The 21321-nt window shown below is 47.8% G+C and overlaps 6 protein-coding genes and 1 non-coding gene across 7 annotated transcripts; 5 read left to right on the top strand and 2 right to left on the bottom strand.

Annotated features, from left to right (window-relative positions):
• Positions 1-708: 708 nt before the first annotated feature.
• Positions 709-2857, top strand: EYB26_003599 (uncharacterized protein; the record flags this gene model as incomplete). The annotated part of the gene is made up of 4 exons (XM_054262898.1): positions 709-1006; positions 1064-2384; positions 2452-2601; positions 2662-2857. The coding sequence occupies 4 exons, from the start codon at positions 709-711 to the stop codon at positions 2855-2857; spliced, it is 1965 nt and encodes a 654-aa protein (XP_054118873.1).
• A 295-nt stretch (positions 2858-3152) lies between these two features.
• EYB26_003598 (uncharacterized protein) lies at positions 3153-6039 on the bottom strand (the record flags this gene model as incomplete). The annotated part of the gene is made up of 4 exons (XM_054262897.1): positions 3153-3240; positions 3302-3522; positions 3582-5590; positions 5646-6039. 4 exons carry the CDS (start codon positions 6037-6039, stop codon positions 3153-3155), a joined length of 2712 nt encoding a protein of 903 aa, XP_054118872.1.
• A 361-nt stretch (positions 6040-6400) lies between these two features.
• Positions 6401-7365, top strand: EYB26_003597 (uncharacterized protein; the record flags this gene model as incomplete). Its single annotated transcript, XM_054262896.1, has 5 exons — positions 6401-6425; positions 6480-6492; positions 6556-6634; positions 6688-7031; positions 7089-7365. 5 exons carry the CDS (start codon positions 6401-6403, stop codon positions 7363-7365), a joined length of 738 nt encoding a protein of 245 aa, XP_054118871.1.
• A 143-nt stretch (positions 7366-7508) lies between these two features.
• On the bottom strand, positions 7509-9125 carry EYB26_003596 (uncharacterized protein; the record flags this gene model as incomplete). The annotated part of the gene is made up of 1 exon (XM_054262895.1): positions 7509-9125. One exon carries the CDS (start codon positions 9123-9125, stop codon positions 7509-7511), a length of 1617 nt encoding a protein of 538 aa, XP_054118870.1.
• Positions 9126-10688: 1563 nt separating this feature from the next.
• Positions 10689-10760, top strand: EYB26_003595. The gene has a single exon. It is a non-coding gene; the product is annotated as a tRNA-Gln (tRNA).
• A 3489-nt stretch (positions 10761-14249) lies between these two features.
• On the top strand, positions 14250-19387 carry EYB26_003594 (uncharacterized protein; the record flags this gene model as incomplete). Its single annotated transcript, XM_054262894.1, has 9 exons — positions 14250-14427; positions 14486-15247; positions 15333-16323; positions 16375-16681; positions 16740-17465; positions 17517-17677; positions 17857-18181; positions 18249-18302; positions 18356-19387. 9 exons carry the CDS (start codon positions 14250-14252, stop codon positions 19385-19387), a joined length of 4536 nt encoding a protein of 1511 aa, XP_054118869.1.
• A 454-nt stretch (positions 19388-19841) lies between these two features.
• EYB26_003593 (uncharacterized protein) lies at positions 19842-21092 on the top strand (the record flags this gene model as incomplete). Its single annotated transcript, XM_054262893.1, has 3 exons — positions 19842-19984; positions 20069-20835; positions 20908-21092. 3 exons carry the CDS (start codon positions 19842-19844, stop codon positions 21090-21092), a joined length of 1095 nt encoding a protein of 364 aa, XP_054118868.1.
• Between the last annotated feature and the right edge of the window lie 229 nt (positions 21093-21321).

Genomic DNA, 21321 nt, shown 5'->3' with positions numbered 1-21321 from the left:
GAAGATGAATTGCCGTTCGAGAAGCCGGGATACAACCTTACCCCCGTGTTTGATACAGGTATCAACCTACTCCTCGGCTAAAATATGCGCCACAGAAGGGGTAATTTATGGTATGGTATGGTAAGATGCTAGGGTTCTCCACATAGGACGTCTCTCCACATGCAGAATTGGAGAAGATTGGGGAAACTTTTATCAATGCAGAATGAATGAATACATTGAGTGAAGGAATACAGATAGGATGAATCGACAATATCCAAGAATTGAAGCTATATCTACTCTTTCATGTTCAAATTCGTCCTGAGAAAAGGCCTTGTAGTAGCGTGTGGGGCCGTGATTAAGTCCGTAGACTGACTCCAGAGGTATTCGATGATAATGAAAACAATAAAGGATGCAGCCAAAATCCGAAGACGACATTGGATATACAGATTGAAGTACTGAAACAATGAGAAAAGGAGCTCTAGACTCAAGTGGAGGAGGCAACATTAAGATCCGAAGCAGCTGCCGATATCCAAGGCACTTAAAGTTGTTCTCAGGCAGAGCTAGTAAGTAACTACCGTAAAGAAAGTCAATGCATTTCATACTCCGGAGTCACGTCCTTAACTCTGATTACTCCCCCTCTTAAACACAACATTGCTCGCAATCTGTCAGTTTGCTTGCTTTGATATTTTGCGCAGCATACTTTAATTAATACCCGAACTACACTTCAATATGGATATCCTCGCCCAAGCAGCAGAAAGCATCGGCGCACCTACAGCCATTGGTGGTGCAGCCCTTGCACTCGCAACAGCCGCGTATGCCAACGCAAAATTCGGCATCAAGGCCGACTTGGACAACTTAAGAGATGAAGCTTCTTTTGGCAAACGACTGGCGCAACGAATTGGCGAGCTGGACGGTATCTGCACATTGTACGGTATGCTCAAAAGGGTCGTTGAGGTGAATAAGCAGGGATCAGCGGAGGCATTGTGGTTTGAGAATAAGACATGGACGTATGATCAATTAAAGGACTGTAAGTTCACCACAGTCATTTAAAGATTGGTGTACGGTTACTAAAATGTCTGAATAGACTCCGATCGCCTGGCAGCTTACATCCATGCCCAAGGTATTCAGGCTGGCGACTTTGTCGCCGTCTACACAACCAACTCCCCGGAAATGGTATTCATAGTCTACGCCCTCTCAAAACTAGGCGTCGTCGCAGCATTGATAAACACAAACCTCCGAGACGCGACATTCAAACACTGTCTCGAAATATCAAGATCCAAACTCATCATCTCGACGCCCGATCTTGCCGCATTCGTCAAAACAGACGATATGCCTAAGTTCACGTTTAATGTATCTTCCTTCGACAACGTGACAGATATACCAAGCGACATTACACAAATCACACCAGAAACATTATCCCAATTTTCGGCAGCGGACATTGCAGCCATCGCTGCAGCGAAAAGATCCCCTCCCGATCTGGCAGTCTTGATATACACATCCGGTACAACAGGAAACCCCAAAGCATGCGCAATCCGCAATTCCATGACCCTAGTAACCTCCACACCATTACCAAAGGATACCCGAAACCCATCCAAATACTACCCCATGCGCATATACTCATCACTGCCCTTATTCCACGGCACGGCGTTTTTCAGTGGACTATGCTACTCCGTCGGTAATGGCGGCACATTATGTCTCCGCCGGAAATTCTCTGCATCCCAGTTCTGGAAAGATGTGCATGATTCGCGTGCTACTCGGGTGTTGTATATTGGAGAACTGTGTAGATACTTGCTCGCATCACCGCCATCACCCTTCGACAAGAACCACAACTGCGTCGTGGCGTATGGTAATGGATTGAGAGGCGAGATCTGGGATAAGTTTAGTGAAAGGTTTAATGTTGCTGAGATTCGCGAGATTTATCGATCTACAGAAGGTGTTGCGCGATTCGATAACTTTTCTGGAGGGTCTTGGGGTGCAGGCGCAGTTGGGTTTCATGGTCCGATTCGGCAGATGTTTGAGCAGGATACATATCTCATCAAATTTGACCTCGAGACTGAACAGCCGTATCGGGATCCTAAGACGGGGTTCTGTGTCAAAGTCAGTGCTGGGGAAGAGGGAGAAGCAATTGGGCGAGTGCGTACTCGTCAGTCGTTGACTGAATATCTGCATAACAACGAAGCTACGGAGAAGAAGTTGTTGACAGACGTCTTTGAGAAAGGGGATGTCTTCCAACGTATGGGTGACTTGTTGGTTCGTGACCACGACGGCTGGATCCGGTTTGGAGATCGTGTTGGCGATACCTACCGCTGGAAGGGCGAGAATGTCTCTGCGGGAGAAGTGAGAGATCACATTTGTCGAATAGAGAATGTGCAGGATGCGGTTGTCTATGGCGTGAAGTTGAAAAAGTAAGTCCCTTCCTTCCTGTTCTTGACCTATTGTTTCGGTGGGTTGGGGCAAGCTAACGACGAATAGTTACGACGGCCAAGCAGGCGCAGCAGGCATAACCCTCGAACGACGAACCCCCGAAACCGAAGCAGCCGCCATCGAAAATCTATGGACCTTCCTCCGCTCACAAGGTGTACCTACATATGCCATTCCGCGACTCGTCAGAGTCACAAAGGAGTACGTTCCTCATGCCCTCTTACAAGCTTTATTGGCCCCTCATACTGACAAATTGTGTAGGGTCGCGACAGGAGTAACATTCAAACAGGCCAAAGGCGACCTGGCAAAACGCAGCTGGGACCCTGTTGCCGATAGCAGTGGTGATGCATTGTATTGGCTCAACTCGGGCAAGGATGGGAAGTCCAAAAAGCCGGTTTATGAGAGGTTGGAGAGGGATAGCTGGGATGAGATTGAGAGTGGGAGGGCGAAGTTGTAATACTGCTTTCTTGCCAACTGGTACCAGACTCTGCTGCATAGTATAGACTTGAAGGGTATACATAGGTTGAGAGGCATGATTTGTAGATATATAGTGAAATTGTGGTTGTATACTTATTTCTGTGAATGGGTATCGGTTAGATTGAATCTACATAACCATTAAGACAACGCCGGAAGAAGACTAATAAGCTATACGCGATGATATATTCCCCCTGTTAAACACTCCCTACCTAACGGACGGTCCCATCATGATGCAAACGCTGAAAACAACACAACCGTAACTTAGTTATTCATACTCATGACTCATCATCCTTCCCAATAGAACTCAACGAATGCGCTAGCTTGAGCAGCACAACACTCTCCGTCGCCGCAAAGTAATTCAGACTATCACCCCGTTAGTACAACCCTCCGAACCATTTCATTGCCACTTGGGAACTGAACATACCTATCTAGCAAGATCCGCAAATGACGGTTGAAATGATCTTCGTATCGCTTCAGCGTATCCTCCAGTTTCGCTAATCGCGTTGCATCGTACGGACGCGCATCAGCAGGGGCTCCGGACGCTCCAGCAGACAGATCTGGGTCTGCGGTGGACATGCTTCGAGCTAGGGAAGCGGCGGTCCAGGAGGCGAACATTGTGCAACATGTCATTAGTTTGGAGTGTATCTGCATATAATCCGTCAGCAACTTATTATTTTTTTCTTGGGGATATCACGGAGTGGTACCTTTAAAAGCTTAGCCTGAGTAAGCATACACTCTTTTAGACATGTATCCAGAAAATCAACATGGTCCTGCATCAACTCATCAACAGTCCGATTAACCTGTTTCGATCCATCAACTTCATCTGTCGGTAATAGTGCACTACTTTGAGTACCAGAGGCGGTACCATTAACTCGTTCCATCAGACTCTGCCAATTGGGCTCGATGACTTCAGCGGTACAGAAATACAAAAGTTGTTGAATGAAAACCAACATTTTGGCGCGTAATGTCCATGCTCGTCGTTTCCACATTTCCAGTCTTCGGTCGGATGATTTGTGGCGCCATCCGAGGGTTTTTTGTTGATCTTGCCAGGATGTTACGAGGAGGTTTTCGAGATGTCGTAGGGAAAGGAGGTAGCGGAATATAAGCTGGTATCTTAGCACGGTTTTTCGGCTGATCACCAGAGACAGTGGGAATGGAACGAGGTAGTCGAGCTCAAGCGCGTCGAATCCAATTATATCTTTTTCGTCTTCGGCTAGTTGGGTGGTTGGGGTTTGGTATTTCTCAAGTCCGCCGTCGGGGTTGTCTTGATCAATACCGGAGACGCTGACAACCTGCATCAACCACCGAGTCAACCCGATCTTGTTCATTTTCACTTTGACGTCTTCCTTGAACGGGTCTGAAGCAGCGATACTTCCTGGTTGGCGAAGTACCAGATCTAGCAGAGACTGGAGTTTACTCTCATTGACGGCCTTAGCGGGTTTTCGTAGTTCCGAGGCACTGAGTTCCATAAAATAAGAGAAAAAGTCCGATCTGTCGAGGAAGAAGTAGTGTTTCAATGAGCGGAAGCGTGTCGTAAGTGAGTTTTCGGAAAGGAGAAGATTCAATAGAGACGTGTTGGCGTAGGCATATGCACTATTCACGTTGTCTAGAAATCGAGGATCGTCAAACGTTTTGGGGACGTCCTTGACTGCCTTGTTGACGTCAACACCTCCGCATTCTCGGACAACATTTAGGTACTTCCCAGCAAGTAACACTTTATCCCGAACGCTTTCCAGCTGGGGAGGCACCTCATTGTCGCGGATTGTGTATCGCTTCTCCCAGTATTCATCTGTGTAATCTTCTTCGAGTTTTTCTCTCTTGATCCATTTCTGTTCCTTGATCAGGAATTCACCATGTGGATCTCGGATTTCGCCATGATGTAGCCATTCGTTCAACATTATCATGTACGGCCTACTAGCCTCTCGGAGCAATGTCTGTAGCAAAGTCTTTGTTGCAGGGTCTCCTGAAAATGTAGCTAACCGCTCCGTCAAAAGTCCAAGAACATTTCCACCTTTGCAAATCTTTTTGCTAGACAGGCTTCCGGGAACTAGATCACCACCTTCTTTGAGCTGCTCGAGAATATTGTCAACATCGTCAAAGTCATCGATCGACTCGTCCAGATCCTGATCAAGAAGCTTGTTCCGTCTGAGCAGCTCTTGACTTAGCGAATGCAATTGCGACAAGCTCTGACTCGTAGGCAGAGTCTGGAGATGAAGGACGTGCAAAGTAAAATTCGGGTTGTTGAGTAGCTGATTCTCAAGTTGTGCTATGAGAATCAAATAATCTTTAAGAAGCTTTCGAATAGCCGCACACAGAGCGTGACTGACAGCTCCATATTCCGGCCGACTGAGCACATTGATAAAAGCCTCCAAGGCGCTGTAATGGGTCGCCATTTTCAACATCGATATTGTCAGGTCCTTCAAACTGGGATCTAGACCAGGGCCAATTTGAAATGACGGACCAACCAATCTGTCTTTTTCGACGGATGGATCGTATGATGAGTGGTAGCGTATATATTGACCCTCATAGCCCATAAACACAAACAATATGTCCTGTAAGATGGCATTCTCTTGCTCATCCATAGACAGTTCTTTGAATGATATAGGCTCGAGGGATTGCGGTGATGTTGATGCGAGAGGAGGGACGGAGATTCGACTTGCCAATGGAGCAGCGGAATGTGCGATCAAAGTAGCTTGAGGGATCCAGGGTACTACTGTACAATCATCAGTTCATATCATAGATCATTCAATTGAGTAGGTGCTGGTTACCATCTGCAACTTCCCTATCCCTCCTCCTAGGAGGCGACGCCGTCTTTTTCGACCGTGATCTCTCAAACTCCCCACGATTTCCTGCATTCGGAGACTCCCTAACCGGATTCCGCGTCTTGACATGAACTTTTTCGCGCGAAGTTATAGTTGTTCGTTCCGTTCGACGATCCATCGCACTGCTCGATTCCCTATGCAACCCTCTTACGCTCTGCGTGCTTCCGCGGAGGTGGTCCATTTTGTTATTTTCAGACAGCAACCGTGGAGATTTTGTGTTGTTGTTGTCTTTGTCCTGTAGAGACGATCGATATTCGTGTTCAGCGCGACTGGAAGCGACGCGGGGTCGTGAACCGCCGCCTAGGTTGTAGCTGACAGCACGACGATCATTGGCGGACATGCTCTTCTGAACTGGGTCGGTGATTTGTCCAGATCGCGAATTAATCCAAGTTTCGAAAGAACAATGCGGTAGTGTATTCCCTTGTCCTGAAGTTGTTGCGATGCGGCCCAAAGCTGTGTTGTAAACAGTTGTATGGATATTCTGGATTGGGTCTAGCGCCGCTCTCCGCCCAGGCACCGGCGGACGACGTAGGCGGAAGGAAGACGAACTGACCGACAGCTTGAGCTCAAGCTATCTACATCCATTTCTCATCATACAGCTACCCCATCCATCTAACGACCTACTCTGTTTTTTTCACATTTCCAGTGTCTTTCGGAATAGATTCTTTCATATAGACAACCACCACAAATAAGAAGTCAACATGTTTATTGCGCGATCAGAATACGGTAAGCTCTGCCAACTTGCTTGAATGATTATCAACCATGCTAACAGCTTCACAGACCGCGGCATCAAGTATGCGGGCCTATCTATCGTACTATAAAACGGTCGTTCGAAACAAACTGACAAATTTGATAGCACCTTCTCCCCCGAAGGCCGTTTGTTCCAGGTCGAATACTCCTTAGAAGCTATCAAGCTCGGTTCAACCGCCATTGGAGTACGTCCCTCCCATCCTTTTTCTCCAATACCCCAGAAACTTATCAACCACAGGTAGCAACCTCAGAAGGTGTAGTCCTTGGCGTCGAGAAGCGAGTAACCTCCACTCTCCTTGAAACTTCCTCCGTCGAAAAAATCGTCGAAATCGATCAACATATCGGCTGCGCCATGTCTGGTCTCCAAGCCGATGCCCGCTCAATGATTGAACACGCCCGCGTCGAATGTCAGAATCATGCTTTCCATTTTGCGGAATCGCTTCGCGTTGAGAGTTGTACACAGGCTATTTGCGATTTGGCGTTGAGGTTTGGTGAAGGTGCGGATGGGGAGGAGAGTGTTATGAGTCGTCCTTTTGGAGTTGCGTTGCTGATTGCTGGTTATGATGAGGATGGCCCACAACTGTTCGTCCCTCAACCCCTTCATCTCTGATTTTGGGAGGGTATACTAATCTGGAGTAGATATCACGCCGAACCATCAGGAACATTTTACCGATACGACGCCAAAGCCATCGGCTCCGGAAGCGAAGGTGCCCAGGCCGAATTGCAGAATGAGTATCATCGATCCTTAACTCTGGCCGAAGCGGAGACGCTTGTGCTCAAGACATTGAAACAAGTGATGGAGGAAAAACTAGATGCCAAGAATGTGCAGTTGGCTAGTGTGACGAAAGAGAAGGGTTTCCGGATCTATGATGAGGAGGAGATGGGACGGGCTGTTGGGCAATTGGGTGGAAATTAAGATTTTATTCTTCCCCAATATACAACCACTGTCTTTTGTTCTTGAAAATCTTATGTATCCACGAAGACTTTATTGCTCATTGCTACAAGGGGTTGAAGCATTATGATGGATTTCGTAGTATTTACTATCCTGTAGCGAAGGATCTACCGAATTTTATATACACATGGCTTCAAGACCTTTGCTTCTTGCTCGGCGGTCATTCCTTTATTCTCATCATCCCCACGATCCCGATCAATAAACCTCTTCTTAGTCTGCACCGGCGCAGCAGCAGCCTTCTTCTCGGGCCTTCCAGCAGGCGCCGGCGTAATCCCCGCATACTTTCCCTTCGTAGGTGCACCACCAGCCTTGATGAATTCCATCTTGACAAACATTTTATTGGACTTGTCGACGGATTCCTGCTTGAGCACAAAGCCGCGTGATTTGAATACCTCCACGAACGCGGAGATGTCAGTGTCGTCGTTTCCACCACCAGAAGAAGCTGGCTGGGCGTCTTCGGCGTAGATTTCTTCATGGTCATTGTCGTCCTCGTCGTCGGAATCATTGTTGCCGTTCTTCTTCTTCTTCTTTTTGTTTTTCAACTTCTTCTTTTGCGTATTCGACATTCCCGCTGCGTCGTCACGCTTGAGCCCGATCTGGGCCTTTTTCCGATTGACTTTTCCAAATCGACTCTTGACTTCACTAACCCAGCATTCACCTTTGCCATCACCACGCAGGACGCGCCACGCTTCCTCGATGAACGATACCCAGTTGGTACCCATCAGACTGAGACAGAAGATCGTGACGTCGACACTACCGTCGGTAACGGGCAAGTTCGCAATATCCGCCTTTGTGACGAGTGCCTCGTCGGGAGATTGAAGGTCGTAGCTGGTAAGTTTGAGTTGGAGTTTCTTTGCTGATGCGGTCAGGGAACGTGCGAATTGGGCGTCGCCGCAGCCCAAGTCGGCTATGGTGCAGAAACCGTTTGGTCGGCGTGGTAGAGGTGCAACCGCATTGTTCGAGTTGTTATGTTTCCTCTTGTCGTGGTGGGCAGGTACAACGCCACGTTTTCTGACAGCAGCGATATACCCATCCACGGGGTTTGAGGGCCATGATTCCTTGACTTGTCGTGAGAAACCGTTATGGTATTCTGTGAATAGCTCTGGGTTGGCTTCGAACATGGCCTGGGCTTGCTTGGAGGGAGTGGTGTAGAGAGTCTCGTTGAGGTGACGGAAGCGAGAGGATATGAGCTTGTCGCGCATCTTTTGTTGGAGGGGGGTGAGTTTTACTGTGGATGGGGGCATCGGTGGTGGTAATGATACTGAGGTGGTCGTAGCGGTTTGAATGTCATCGACGGTGGCCGAAGCGTCCCCATTTGCCCTCTTTTCCTCGTCGCGAGCCTTCTTCTGCTTCTTGTTCGCTCTACCCTCCCTGGCTTCAGCTGGCTTCTCCTGAACTGCCTCATCTGTTTCGGGTTGTCTGTTCTCTTTCTTCTCCTTGTTCTTCTTGGTCTTGTTCTTATTCTTCTTGCCGCTCTTATCGGTCTGACCCTCGATGTGACGCTTGAACATCTCATCGACATTCGACTTGGTCACGCCATTATCTCTCTTTCTCTTCTTGGCACTCTCATTTCCAGCTCCTTGTCCAATTTGGTTGGCTCCGGTCGCAATTGGCTTTGCGGCATTAGACGCTTTGCCATTGGATGATTCGGTCTTGTTTGATGAGAGATCCTTTTGTGGCTTCAAATCGGAGGTCGATATCGACCAACCAGGGACCGCGAACATGATTGCGGTGGTTTGTGTATATATCAAAGATATCTACACTATCAATGTGATTGTTCAGTTCTGTCAATGAAGTGACAGTGAAGATGGTAATTTTTTTTTCCGTCACCGCCGGCAGAATGGCGGAAGTTCCCCATTTTTCTCCAGCCAATGAAGTTATCCCAGTACCTTAGGCGGTCAACAGCCTGGACAATGAACAATATCGCTGGTTAGTTAGTTACCAATAGTGATGCTTTATGTGATATTGTGATAGTTATTTAACTAGTTAAGTTAGTCAGCGGCCATCAGGTAACGATTATTAAATCAATATTTGTTATAAACAGATCTACCACTAAGATGACGGACGGTAAATCAGAAATAGGAAATACAACTGACTGCCTGGAGATTCTTACTCCAGCTTGCATGTCTATTCAATTGGCTGAACACACAACTTTACCACTGATATCCTACTTGCTACCACACTGACATTTTTTGGAAGAGAAATTGTTGGGAACAATAGAACGTCTTTCCAGGCCTGGTTGGTTCACGCCGAATATGACCTCTAGAGGCGACCAAGACGCAGTAATTCTGAATATTACTTTGAGAGATCGCGACTGCGACGGTTTACAAGACATCATATACTCGAATTGTAAATACCACATAAGGAAATAGAGATACTGGAGGAGTCAGCAACGAACTACGACAAGCGGTATGGTGAGTTTCCCAATAGAACCAGGGCTCCTTCCAAGATGATACATGGAGATATATATTATATAGTTATATATAGTGTTCGGGCACAAAAACGGGGTGCATACTAGATGATCCAGTATGGTAAGATGGTAAGATATAGCAACGAGGATTGAGTGGCATGTCAACTGGTACCATGTATACTTAACGAAGGATGAACCCAAGATAAATAATAACAATAATAAAAAGGAACATGAGCATTCGTTGGAGACGAATGGATTATTGAAAGATCAAAAAATAATGCGCTAAAAATAATGCGGGGAAAGAAAAAAAGAAGGTCTCTCTGGGGTTCGAACCCAGGTTCTTCGGAGGAGATCATCGTCCGTAGGCAATTGCTTGCCATGTTTGCAGACATCGTCAAAACCGAATGTCCTAACCACTAGACTAAGAAACCTGTTGTCTGACAGGACAAAAGAAAACGGTCCATAATTGATTATTTGGTTATATTCGACTTGGTTTTCACACACCATAGCTAGCTTCAACATTCAACCTACTACACTCCAACCCTTTGAGCAACATACAGATTCCAGATATAAGCCAAAGAAAGGGAGGAAATAATATACAGAGGAGCAAGCCTATGTTAAATACCTATACAGGGCTTACTCCCAGGCATAGTTCCTGGCGGAGCATGTCTCAAAATCCGTATAAAGGCCCTAGACCAGAGACTACAACAAAACAGCCAACGAAATCGCCCTCGGTGAAACAATTCTCCAAAAGGTGGAACTCTGGGAATTTCCCTTGGTGCCGTGAATCACCACCTCTTTTGCCTGCCTTGACTCTGGCCAAGTACCTATGCAATTAGTACTAGTACCATATTTCCAGCCGGAGAGTTCCAACAACGGTTCTATAGTGTAATGGTTAGCACGGTGATTTCTGATGTCGCAAATTTGGGTTCGATTCCCAATAGGACCTAACTTTATTTTTTTCTTTCTTTGCTGCTGATTCAGCACATTCCCAATCCCAAGGATCAGTGATTCTTTTTTAATAGCTGGAGAGTCATGATGGTCCAGAAGATGGAGTGTAACCAAGCAAGTTAACTATTCAATACGAAGTCAACGTCCGACGTCCTAGCACGATTAAGAGGTCCCGGACGTGTTAGCAACTACGCACGTGCACATAGTGAATTAAGTGCGTACGTAGTATGATGTAGACAGACAATCTCTGGAGATGGATGTTCTATTCCTTGCCAGGCCATACATATATCATATCATATCATATCATACTATTGCAGTAAGAGATTACATCAATTGATGCAGTCATGCCGGCTTCAACTCTTCAATGCCGCATAAATATGAATCCCTGAATTATTTCTTCACATATTCAGACCCTTAATTACACATCCATGTCATCTCATACATTTTTTCCCCGAATCAAGACCGTTGACCTCAATCCTCACTCCTACCACAACAAAAAATGCTGCATACTCCGTACAGTGGCTTTTTGCCTTTCCCACAACCACACGCAGCTCGTTCATGCTTCAAAGTTCAAACCGTTAACGCCTAACCATCCTTTGCGTTTACTTTTTGAGTTTCTCTTTTCCTCGACGTATCACTATTTACCCCTTTTCAACAAGCTTGATTCTTATTTGGTCTTTTTTTTTCTTTTTTCTCTCTCGCCGCTCAGCGCTCGCTGTCCAGTGTGTCCTCGGATTAATACGAGGCTAAGAGGCTTGTGCACTCAGCGCTGAGCAAGCACCATAGACTTGGACCTCCAAGTTGATCGTAAATAAGTTCACAACAAGAAAGAAAAGGGGTTGAAAAAAAAGGAACTGGTTTACACATGGATGAGGTGATTACGCATCCGGAAAGGAACGTAAGTTCTCTTGTATTTGATTGGAGCTCGTATGTACATTGTGCACTATCAGCCACACTGGGCAAGTTAAGTTAGGTTGTCTACATACCCCCTCAGGTCTAGGCTTCCGCTGTGCAACCTCCCCGGAAGCCTGCTTCCATATGATGCATCGTGTCAAAGCTGGTTCGTCGGAATCGGACTCGCACAAATCACATTTCTACTACATACTACGTAGTAACTAGTAGTATTCTACGAGAGAGTCGAGACTAGCACAGGTACGCATGATTTCATTTCTTCAAGCTTAGTGCACAGCCTGATATAATATCAACCCGATCTCGGACCCAAGATCTAGTCTATAATTTGGCAGGTAATTACGCACAGTGCGCAGTGAGAACTAAATCCTTCTTCGTACATAGTCTATAAGTGTAAAGCACACACATCCTGCGATCGGCAGGAGACGGAATTCCATGATTCGACGAAACCCTTGCAAAGTCGGACGGAACGCTTAGTGCAATGGGCGGCCACATGGAGACTAAAGGACGGTTTTCCGTAGAATGGGGAAATGATTCCTCCGAATCGACCACCAAATTCGTACTAGCAGCTGCTACGGGCGACAAGCCAAGCATTGCGCCGTACGTATGCACTCTTGGAGGTTCCCTTCTTCCCTGTAAAAGACTAAAAAGGATGTTTACGCGCAGTAAAGCAACGACATGATTAGTGTTCCTATCACTAATCAGAAAGCAAGCGGGCGGAGAGGGAACCTTCAACCCACGGGACCATGGTTCGTGCTAGGGTGCTGGGCCACCTGCTGGGATGATGAATCGGAGAATTGACCATGGTGCCTAATCAGGCAACTTTCCCCGTATCCACTGCTCGTTGTGGCTCGTTACGCCTCCATATGGCTTAGCAATTACAGTACATACATACTAGCAATTGCCAATTTACGCAGGACGGCGGGCTCAGCGTTTTCAGTGGCAGTTTGCTGAGTTCGCTCGCTGGGCTGACCGAATGCACGTACGAGGACAAGCCCAAGCACGGGGCACAGCACGGGGCACAGCACGGGGCACTTCAACCTCAACATTTTCATTGATTTCAAGCTTTGACTAGGGGTGCCAAAGACTGCCAATTGGGTTCCCATCGAGCTAGCGGGGCGGGTGCGCTAAAAACGACGCTGGCCCAGCGCTAAAAAGAGCCTATCTCGCAATATGAGTCCCAAAGTGGCTACGCCTCTCTGGCCCATACCGGTTTTGAATTTTGGGCCAACTTGGAAGTTGGTCGACTTTTGCCTGGGAAGTTAGTACGTAGTCAGACTACTTACTAGTACTTAGTAGTACTACGTACTACTAACAAGTTACTACAAGTACGAGTATGTCGACAGTGGGGCTGTTTCTTTCCATTTCGTTTCTCCGACTTTCTCATCTGACATTCTCAATTGCGCTAGCACACTAGTGCTATCATAGCTTCTGCCGTCATCGATGAATCAAAGTCTGCCTTGCGACAATCGGCCTCAGATTGTCTTTTTTTGGATTGACGTTGAGTATTCCCCGACTAAATCCCATGCTTCACTGGAACTGTGCAAACACCGCAAAGATCGGGGGATTCCGTGGTTAGGGTATTCCTTGATTCCTACCGAAGCTCCCCACGAGTAAGCCAAGGAAGTCGACTGCTCCCGCTCGAACCACCACTCACACAACGAGGAGCGTTCCACCCCGGCTCGACCATTCGGTCTCCGCACAAAGTACCGTCGGTACAGAGTACGTATGTACTAACTATGTGGTTCGATGATACATAGTCGGTCTTTTGAACAAAAAGAAAATGAGGCTGAAAATAAATATGCCTTGCGAGAAGGCCACTGGACAGTGGACCCCAAGGACCATGGGTGGGCATAAGAATGAATTTCAGGTTGGTGTCACTCCAATATCAGCCGTATTATACCTCCCCACAATAATCTGCACAACCACCCGTCGGAGGGGCCAGTGACTATGTTCTGCTTGGCAGTGCTTGCTTCTGTAATCTGCATGGCAAGGGCGGTTAGTTAATTCCAAGGAGATCTTATTGTTGCACGAGGTTGCTTCTTCAGCTCAGATAAAAATTTCTGACACATCACCCAAAACCCATGTCTTCAAAGGGCCGGTAAGGACAGTACGTTGGCCGATGCATCAGGCATGAACTCAGTAGTCTTTTGTAGGATCTAGATCGGCTGCGAATTGTATGCCCCGTTCAATTCAGTGGTAGAGGGGAATCTACATACGTACGTATGTGGGAGTTCCTCACCGTTGATTGACACCTCAAACGTGCATTGTCCCCAGTTTTCGATTTCCGAGTGGCTGCGCGAAGAGAGTCTCGGGAGTCAATTTGCTTTCAACGACCAGGTGGAGGCTCTCGTGGAAACTAGTCTTCTCAATCGGTTGTAGGGCAATATTATGCCTCCACTAACAGTCATCGTTCCGGACCATGTCAAGTAAGTATATATGATAAGCATAAATCGAAGTCAACCAGTGAGTTTTGGATTTTTTGTTCCTATCTGCTCTCCTCCCTCACAGAGTCTATGCCACCAGTCGCTTTATACTAATTTAATCCCCTCCCTCTACCACAGCAGTATCTGGACGGATGGATGAGCAAGATCGCACACGTCTTGGTGGGGACAAACCAACGGAACGAAAGGAGAGCACCGGAGGGTCTGGGTCTGTAAAGCAAACACCGTCAGAAGGGCAATCCGAAGCGACGGCCAACACAAGTGCTGCCCGCGCTCGAGATCGTAAAAGGAGAACCAAGACAGGTTGTTTGAGTATGTTATACCTTTATGTGATGAAAATCGCAGAATTCGTTGTACTGACAGCCACCAGCTTGTCGGAAACGGCGCATCAAATGTGGAGAGGAAAAGCCACGATGCAATAACTGCATCAAAGCAAAGCGAGATTGCGAAGGGTATACGCAGAGAGTCGTCTTCAAAAATGCGCAGGGTCCCTTCGGCGCGGATTATGACCCAAGGGTTCCTGCCAACTTGCAAGCCCCCGTGACGCACTTTCCTCAACTACCACCACAAGTACAACTCCAACAGCTGCAACAACTTCAACAATTTCAACAACAACAACAACAACAACAACAAGACCAGTCTATCTCTGGCCAGGCACTCAATCGTCAACAGCGCTTGCTTGCGCCTCGACTTCCTTACGTACCGCCTACAGTTCTCCCTAATGCCACGGCTCTGCCCATTCACCAGCAGCAACAACAACAACCCTTGCACTATCATACAATCCCCCTTCAAACTCCTTCGCAGGCAGAACCGATCATCGCTCCTCAGTCCATCCATGCCCCGACAGGTGACTTCACGAGCCATGTCCATACATGGTCGTCGGCAGATCAGCTTACCTACCTGGCGCTGCCCGAGACTACGAACGCGTTTCAAAGCAGCCATGATGGTGCATTCCAAGCTCAGACGACGGCGGAAACCATACCACTGTCTCACCAACATATGGACACCAATCCAGTGTCGATAGTTCAGCAAGACCCAGCCGTGCAAAGTATGGCAGAAACTATCGGGTTTTACACCGACGATACCTTCCAACAAGCTCAGGTCTACTACGCGTGGGATGCCGAACAGGAAGGTAAGACCTGTTTAAACAATTTTTTGACGAGTGACCTGGCGATGTATGTGGCTGATGACTGGTCGCTATACTTGGAACCGAGCAGCCCTGATACCGACGATCTATGCCCCTGAAGACTTGGAAGATGATTATTACGACGTTGATTCCGACGACGACCAACAAGCCGTGACTGAAGAAGAGGGCTATAATCAGATGAGCCTCATCATGGCTTCGGCACATCAGGATGTCATGCGATCGTATAATACCTATCTCAACGAGCCATACATCCTTGCGTCGTATCAGCCTTCAATGGGTTCTTCGCCGCTCAACAATCCCAAAACAGCGCGAATTTGGGTGCATTTCATGCACGCAACTGCCCCTGCCATCTCGATCATGGAGCGACATAACGCGAATCCGACACCTTTTTTTGGCGGACCAGTACCTGCGTCACAGCAAGGGCTATGGAGCTATATCATGCCTCTGAAATCGCTCGAGCATCCCGCGCTGTTACAGTCAATCCTGGCCATTAGCAGCCTCCACATTGCCAGACTGCAACAGAGTCATTTTACGATCACTTTTAAGCATTATGAGTACGCGCTCAGAAAAGTTTCCAAGGCCGTGGGCCTCCCTTTGCGTCGAAAACAAGTATCTACTCTTGCTGCCACGCTACTTCTTGCTTTTTACGAAGTCACTGCAGCGGATCATACGAAGTGGGATAGACATCTCGCCGGTGCCGCACAGCTCTTGAAAGAAATCGACTTTGCAGGCATTACACGGGATCTTAGGGCTTATCGTCGAAGTGTCAGGTCTCAAAAACGTGACTGGACGGGATTACAGGATCCCTTTTCATCATATAGTTATGCTGAAGACGACCCATATGCGGAGAGAGAGTCGGAAGTAGATGCCAGAGTTGTATCCCGATTTACAGGAAGAACTATTGATTACGATCAAATCGGGCGTGTGGATATCTACCCAAAGGTCAAGAAGAGGCACTTTTCACGAAAGGATATTGAAACCTTTCGACTACAATGCGATCTGTATTGGTGGTACGCGAAGCAGGACTTTTTTCAGAGTATGCTTAGTGGTAACAGATTGCTGTATGTTCTCAATCATACAAAGCAACCCCCTTTTTACTAATCAATATCTAGTACCCCGATCGAACGGTGGGATGCAATTCCTCCTCGTGCGGGACTCGGCAAAGTAGACGCAATATATGGCAGCTGGGACCACCTTGTTCTTCTTCTGGCTCGCATGATGGATTTTGGATATCGAGATCGCAAGAGAAAACTCCAAAGTCTTGAGGCTACTGGAGGTGATTGGCGTCCGCATCCTGGTTTTTTCAAGTTTGTCGGTCGGTTTGCACCCAACCCCCAAGGGGGGGGACCCGGAGGTCCACCTTCTGGGATGGGACCTCCGCCCAAGAGACCACAAGGGCCTCCTGGTGGTAACAACCCGGTATGTATCTGTGCTATTATCCCCATAAACCCCCAACCAACCTGCTAACGTGGTATAGCCACCACACAACCAAAGCTCTACACAGAAACCTATGTATGGCATGACGCCTACAGGAAGTCCCGTCCCACCTCCCACTGCGTTTACTACAATGGGCGAATCCCCACCGTATTCAGGCTTCGTGCATGATGATGAAGACACAACATTGGAAGAAGCGGAGGCCGAATGGGAACATATACTGGCTACTTATGAGTATTATGAAAGCCAATTGGGAGAAGGCTTTGCGCCGTTGCCACCAGATACTACAACACCAGTCAGTTCGCCGTTTGGCCCAGCGATACAATTTCGATCTCATAGCATTGCTGTGCTCTGGGGATACTACTATGTTGGTAGGATAATACTCAACCGCCTGCACCCGAGTATGCCCCCAGCCGCAATGGTGGCTGCGACAACAGCAGCTTCCACGACATCTCGTTTTGCTCAGACCATTGGAAGGATAGCTGCGGGTGTATATTATCCGCAACTATACGTCCAGGAGGTTGGCAACCTGAACCCAAATCTAGGTGGTGCATGGATACAGGCCACTATGACTCTGTTTGTTGCTGGAATTCAATATACAGATGCCATACAGCGCGACTGGACTGTGTCGACTCTTCAAGGTACTTCTCGTGTGACAGGATGGCAGTCTGCCGATGCGATTGCAGCTGGCTGCGAAGCTGCATGGATTCGCACGGCTGCGGCAGGACGTGGGCCGCCGTATGTACGAAGGCCAGAGTTTCCGGAAGTGGTAAGTTGACTACTTGATTGCTCTTCTTGGATGATACTAACTGTTCGCTAGGATAAACAACTATATACCCGTCGAATCGTAAAAGGCGATGGACAGCTCGCACCGGATTCAAACTATGAGAGGCGCTTTGTCAAGGTGGAAAAACGGCTACGAGGATACTATGCAATGGGGCTTTTGGAGTTGGAGAGTGATCTTGACGGGCTTAATCTTGAGTGAGAATCCATCATAACTAGATCTATTGATGACTGCTATGATAATAATAATGAATTATGATACCATACTCTGTATATATGAAGCAGAAGCCTACACAACCTGATTGGCCAAAAAGCGTATACTTCCGAAACGGCCGTTGATTGGCCACACTGTAGACCACTAACCATTCCCAGCTTAGCCCCGAGTCTCACCCAGCCAGAAGACCTTGGGCCAAGGTGGTTACCCATCCATCATTCTGTCAACTTCCAAGTTTCAAGAACCGCAAAACACAGCCCAATTGCTGCCACCCATCCTTACGAACATGTCTTGACGAAATGCCTATATGTATCGAATGCTCCTACCCGGTCTCACACCTCTACACTTCTTATAGCAAAGCCGATGATCGCGCGCTCGGCAAAGGGGTGCGTCTGACGCAATGTCCGCGCTGCAAGCGGTTCGCCGATAAATATGTTGAGCATGATAATGTGGTTTTGTTCATTGATTTGGTGCTTATAAAGCCTCAGGTGAGAGATTCCTTAGCAGGAGGGTGACGGTGGTATGAGTGTGTGTTGACGAGGGGGGGGGGGAAAGGTTTATCGGCATTTATTGTTTAATCAGTTGGGGAGGGATGATAAGGCTTTTGATGTGAGTTATTACGAGCTGAATAATATTGAGGTTTACTGATGAGGGGATTTTAGCCCTCGATTATACGTCTCGGCGTACTCCTGCTCTTGTTCGATGTGTATTTGACGTGGGCCCGAATCGAGAAATCGTCTACCCTCGCATCGACATCGTTATCCACGGCTCCAATTATCGTGCAATACCTGTTTTTCCTTACGCTCAATGCGTCGGCGACACTGGCTCATCATTTGGTAGTTCGTCTGGGGGCTTCGATTATATCGAAACGATCGCAACAAACGTCTTCATCGCTTGCCGCTGGGGTAGATGAGACGCCGTCGACGCCTACTGTTGCGACGAGTTTTATCTCGGCATCTGCGAATGTGAGTAGGTCGCCGTCAAGTCTGGATATGCGAGGCTTGCATCCTTCGGCGTCGGCATACAGTACCGGAAATGCATCTACAAGTGGTTACGGCCCCTCGTACTGGCCTCCTGATCCCTCTTCACCTCCAGGGCAAGGGCTACAAACACAATTACGCCGCGTATCAACTTCGCCTGCTCAATTCCAACCCTTACCTCCACCATCACCTCCAAGCGCCAATGCCGTCAGCACAGCGTTGTTTGTTAGCAGTTGTCCCAAACTCTTTCCCATCCTCATGGTGATATGGGGATCGAAAGAAGTCGCGGTTCCCGAGGGAGGAAGTTCGACGGCTGATAGTCCGGCTGTCAGCATGTTGCACAAGGCATTCGCAACTGTTACGTCGTCTTTATCGATGCCGAGTGGGTCGGAACTACTGGCACAATCCGAAGCCCATATTAGCACAGCCGCCGGCAGCACCACCGCTAGCACCGCCTCGACGTCACTCTTCAGCATCTTTGGGCACCCCTCCGCATTCCTCTCGACGCTCACATCTGCATTCAATATGCCATCTTTAATGTCATTTTTATCGCTAGGAACGGCATCGGCGCATCTGGTGCTGCTGAATAATATAGAAGCGCTTTATATTCTGCTAGATTGTGGGTATTTGAGGGCTATTGCTCTTGCTGTTGCCGGTCAGCTTGCAAGGTGGTTGGTGGAAAAGTTGATTTTGGGGCTTTTCGGGATTTATTGATACCAAGATGAGATGGCTGGTGAACTTTCCAGGTCGTTGTAAAATAGTTACGTTATTGAATGATAAAGTGATACCCCTGTTTCGTATTTACTATACACATCGATTTGACGACTAGACCTGCACTATCTCACGCTAGCCAGTAACCTACACGGGCCTTAAAATCTATTTGAATGCATTCAAGAGTATCCCATCTCAGAATCTCATCTTCTGCAACCTCGAGATATGCGGGGCTCGTTCCATGGTTGCTTGTCTCATCGTACCAATCTCGGTTAACTATACATGAAGAACGGCAAAGGATATCGGGACATCAACAAGTGATGGATCTCCATGTGCCCCGTCAAGATGGGTAACTATTAACAAACCACCATGATACATGAACAAAAAGATATTCATAATAATTCAAATCCAACAAACAATCATTTTAACCTATTTACTGAGGCAAAAGAAAAAAAAAATGGCAACAATCCCCAAAACCCAACAAGCGGCCCAAGTCGTCTCTCCAGGCGAAGCATTCCACATCTCCATTAGCGATGACATCCCAGTCCCTGAACCAGGTCCGAATGAAGTTCTCGTCAAACTGAGCTGTACTGGTCTTTGGTAACCGCCCCCCCTACCTCCACCCCTCCACCCTTCCATCCCATAAAAAATCTATAAAATTATACTAAGTAATGGGGGAACAAGCCACTCCGAAGTCCGCGCAGTCCTAAACTGGGCCTCCTACAACCCCGTAATCGGGCACGAAGGTATCGGCACGATAATCAAAACACACACTACCCTGGCCCCTTCTGTGGCCTCTGTCGGGGAGCGAGTAGGCGTCAAATGGCTGTATAGCGCATGTCGTGAATGCTCCGTGTGCAGAAAGGGGTATTACCACAACTGCGCGCGGCAGGCTAATACGAGTCGGCATGTACCGGGGACGTTGCAGCAGTATGTTGTTGCCGATGCAAGGTTTTTGACGAGGATACCGGCGGCATTAAAGGAGGAGGTTGCGGCGCCGCTGTTGTGCGCGGGTTTGACCATGTCTGGTGCGTTCTCTAGGCTTGATACAGATGCAAATATTTTTCTACGGGGTGGTGCGAAGAAGGAGGATTTTTGGGTGGTTATTTCTGGTTCAGGAGGTGGATTGGGTCATATCGGAGTGCAGATCGCATCGAGAATCAAACATTATCGCGTTATTGCGATTGATACGGGAGACGACAAGCGACAGCTCAGTTTGGACTGCGGCGCTGAAGCCTTCATTGACTTCAAGACGGAACCAGACGTCGCTTCGAGAGTTCACGAGTTGACCGGTGGAGAAGGCGCGCATGCTACGATTGTTGTTCCGGGGACAAAAGCGGCGTTTGAGATGGCGCCGTCTGTGGTCAGGAATATGGGGACGATCGTTTGTGTGGGGTTGCCGAGGAATGATGTTGAGTTGCCTATTTCTGCGACTATATGCGCGGCTCGGGGTGAGTTTCTATGCCATTGCTTTTCTCCTAGGGCGTATTACATTCAGAGACTGATGATGGGAGGGACGATAGGAATATCAATCATAGGATCCTCCGTTGGCAGTGAGGAGCAAATGACGGAGTTGTTGCAACATGCCCTGGCTGGCCTGATTAACCCTGTGGTCAAGGTTTATGAGTTCGAGGATGCGGCGAGTCTTATTCGCAAGTTTATAGATGACGCTATTACGGGCAAGGTGGTGGTCAAGATTCCGCAGTGAGCAGTAGAGGAGTAGATCAGAAGGAGACTTTGATATCCACAACCCTAACCCTGTACCGTATAGAGTAAGCTACAGCCCATTTGGTTAGTGTGCTCGTGTGTGTGTCTGGCGTCATCGTCACTTGACTCGACTCTTGCCAGGCCAGGCCAACTTTCCGTCTGCCCAACTGCGTCTCTCTCCTTAGGCAGTTATTATTCACACTCAAACACCCGAAAGAATCTAGAGCTAA

Source organism: Talaromyces marneffei, chromosome 2 (genome assembly GCF_009556855.1).
Source record: "Talaromyces marneffei chromosome 2, complete sequence".
Lineage (NCBI taxonomy): Eukaryota > Fungi > Ascomycota > Eurotiomycetes > Eurotiales > Trichocomaceae > Talaromyces > Talaromyces marneffei.
This window is presented reverse-complemented; position numbering and strand designations above follow the sequence as displayed.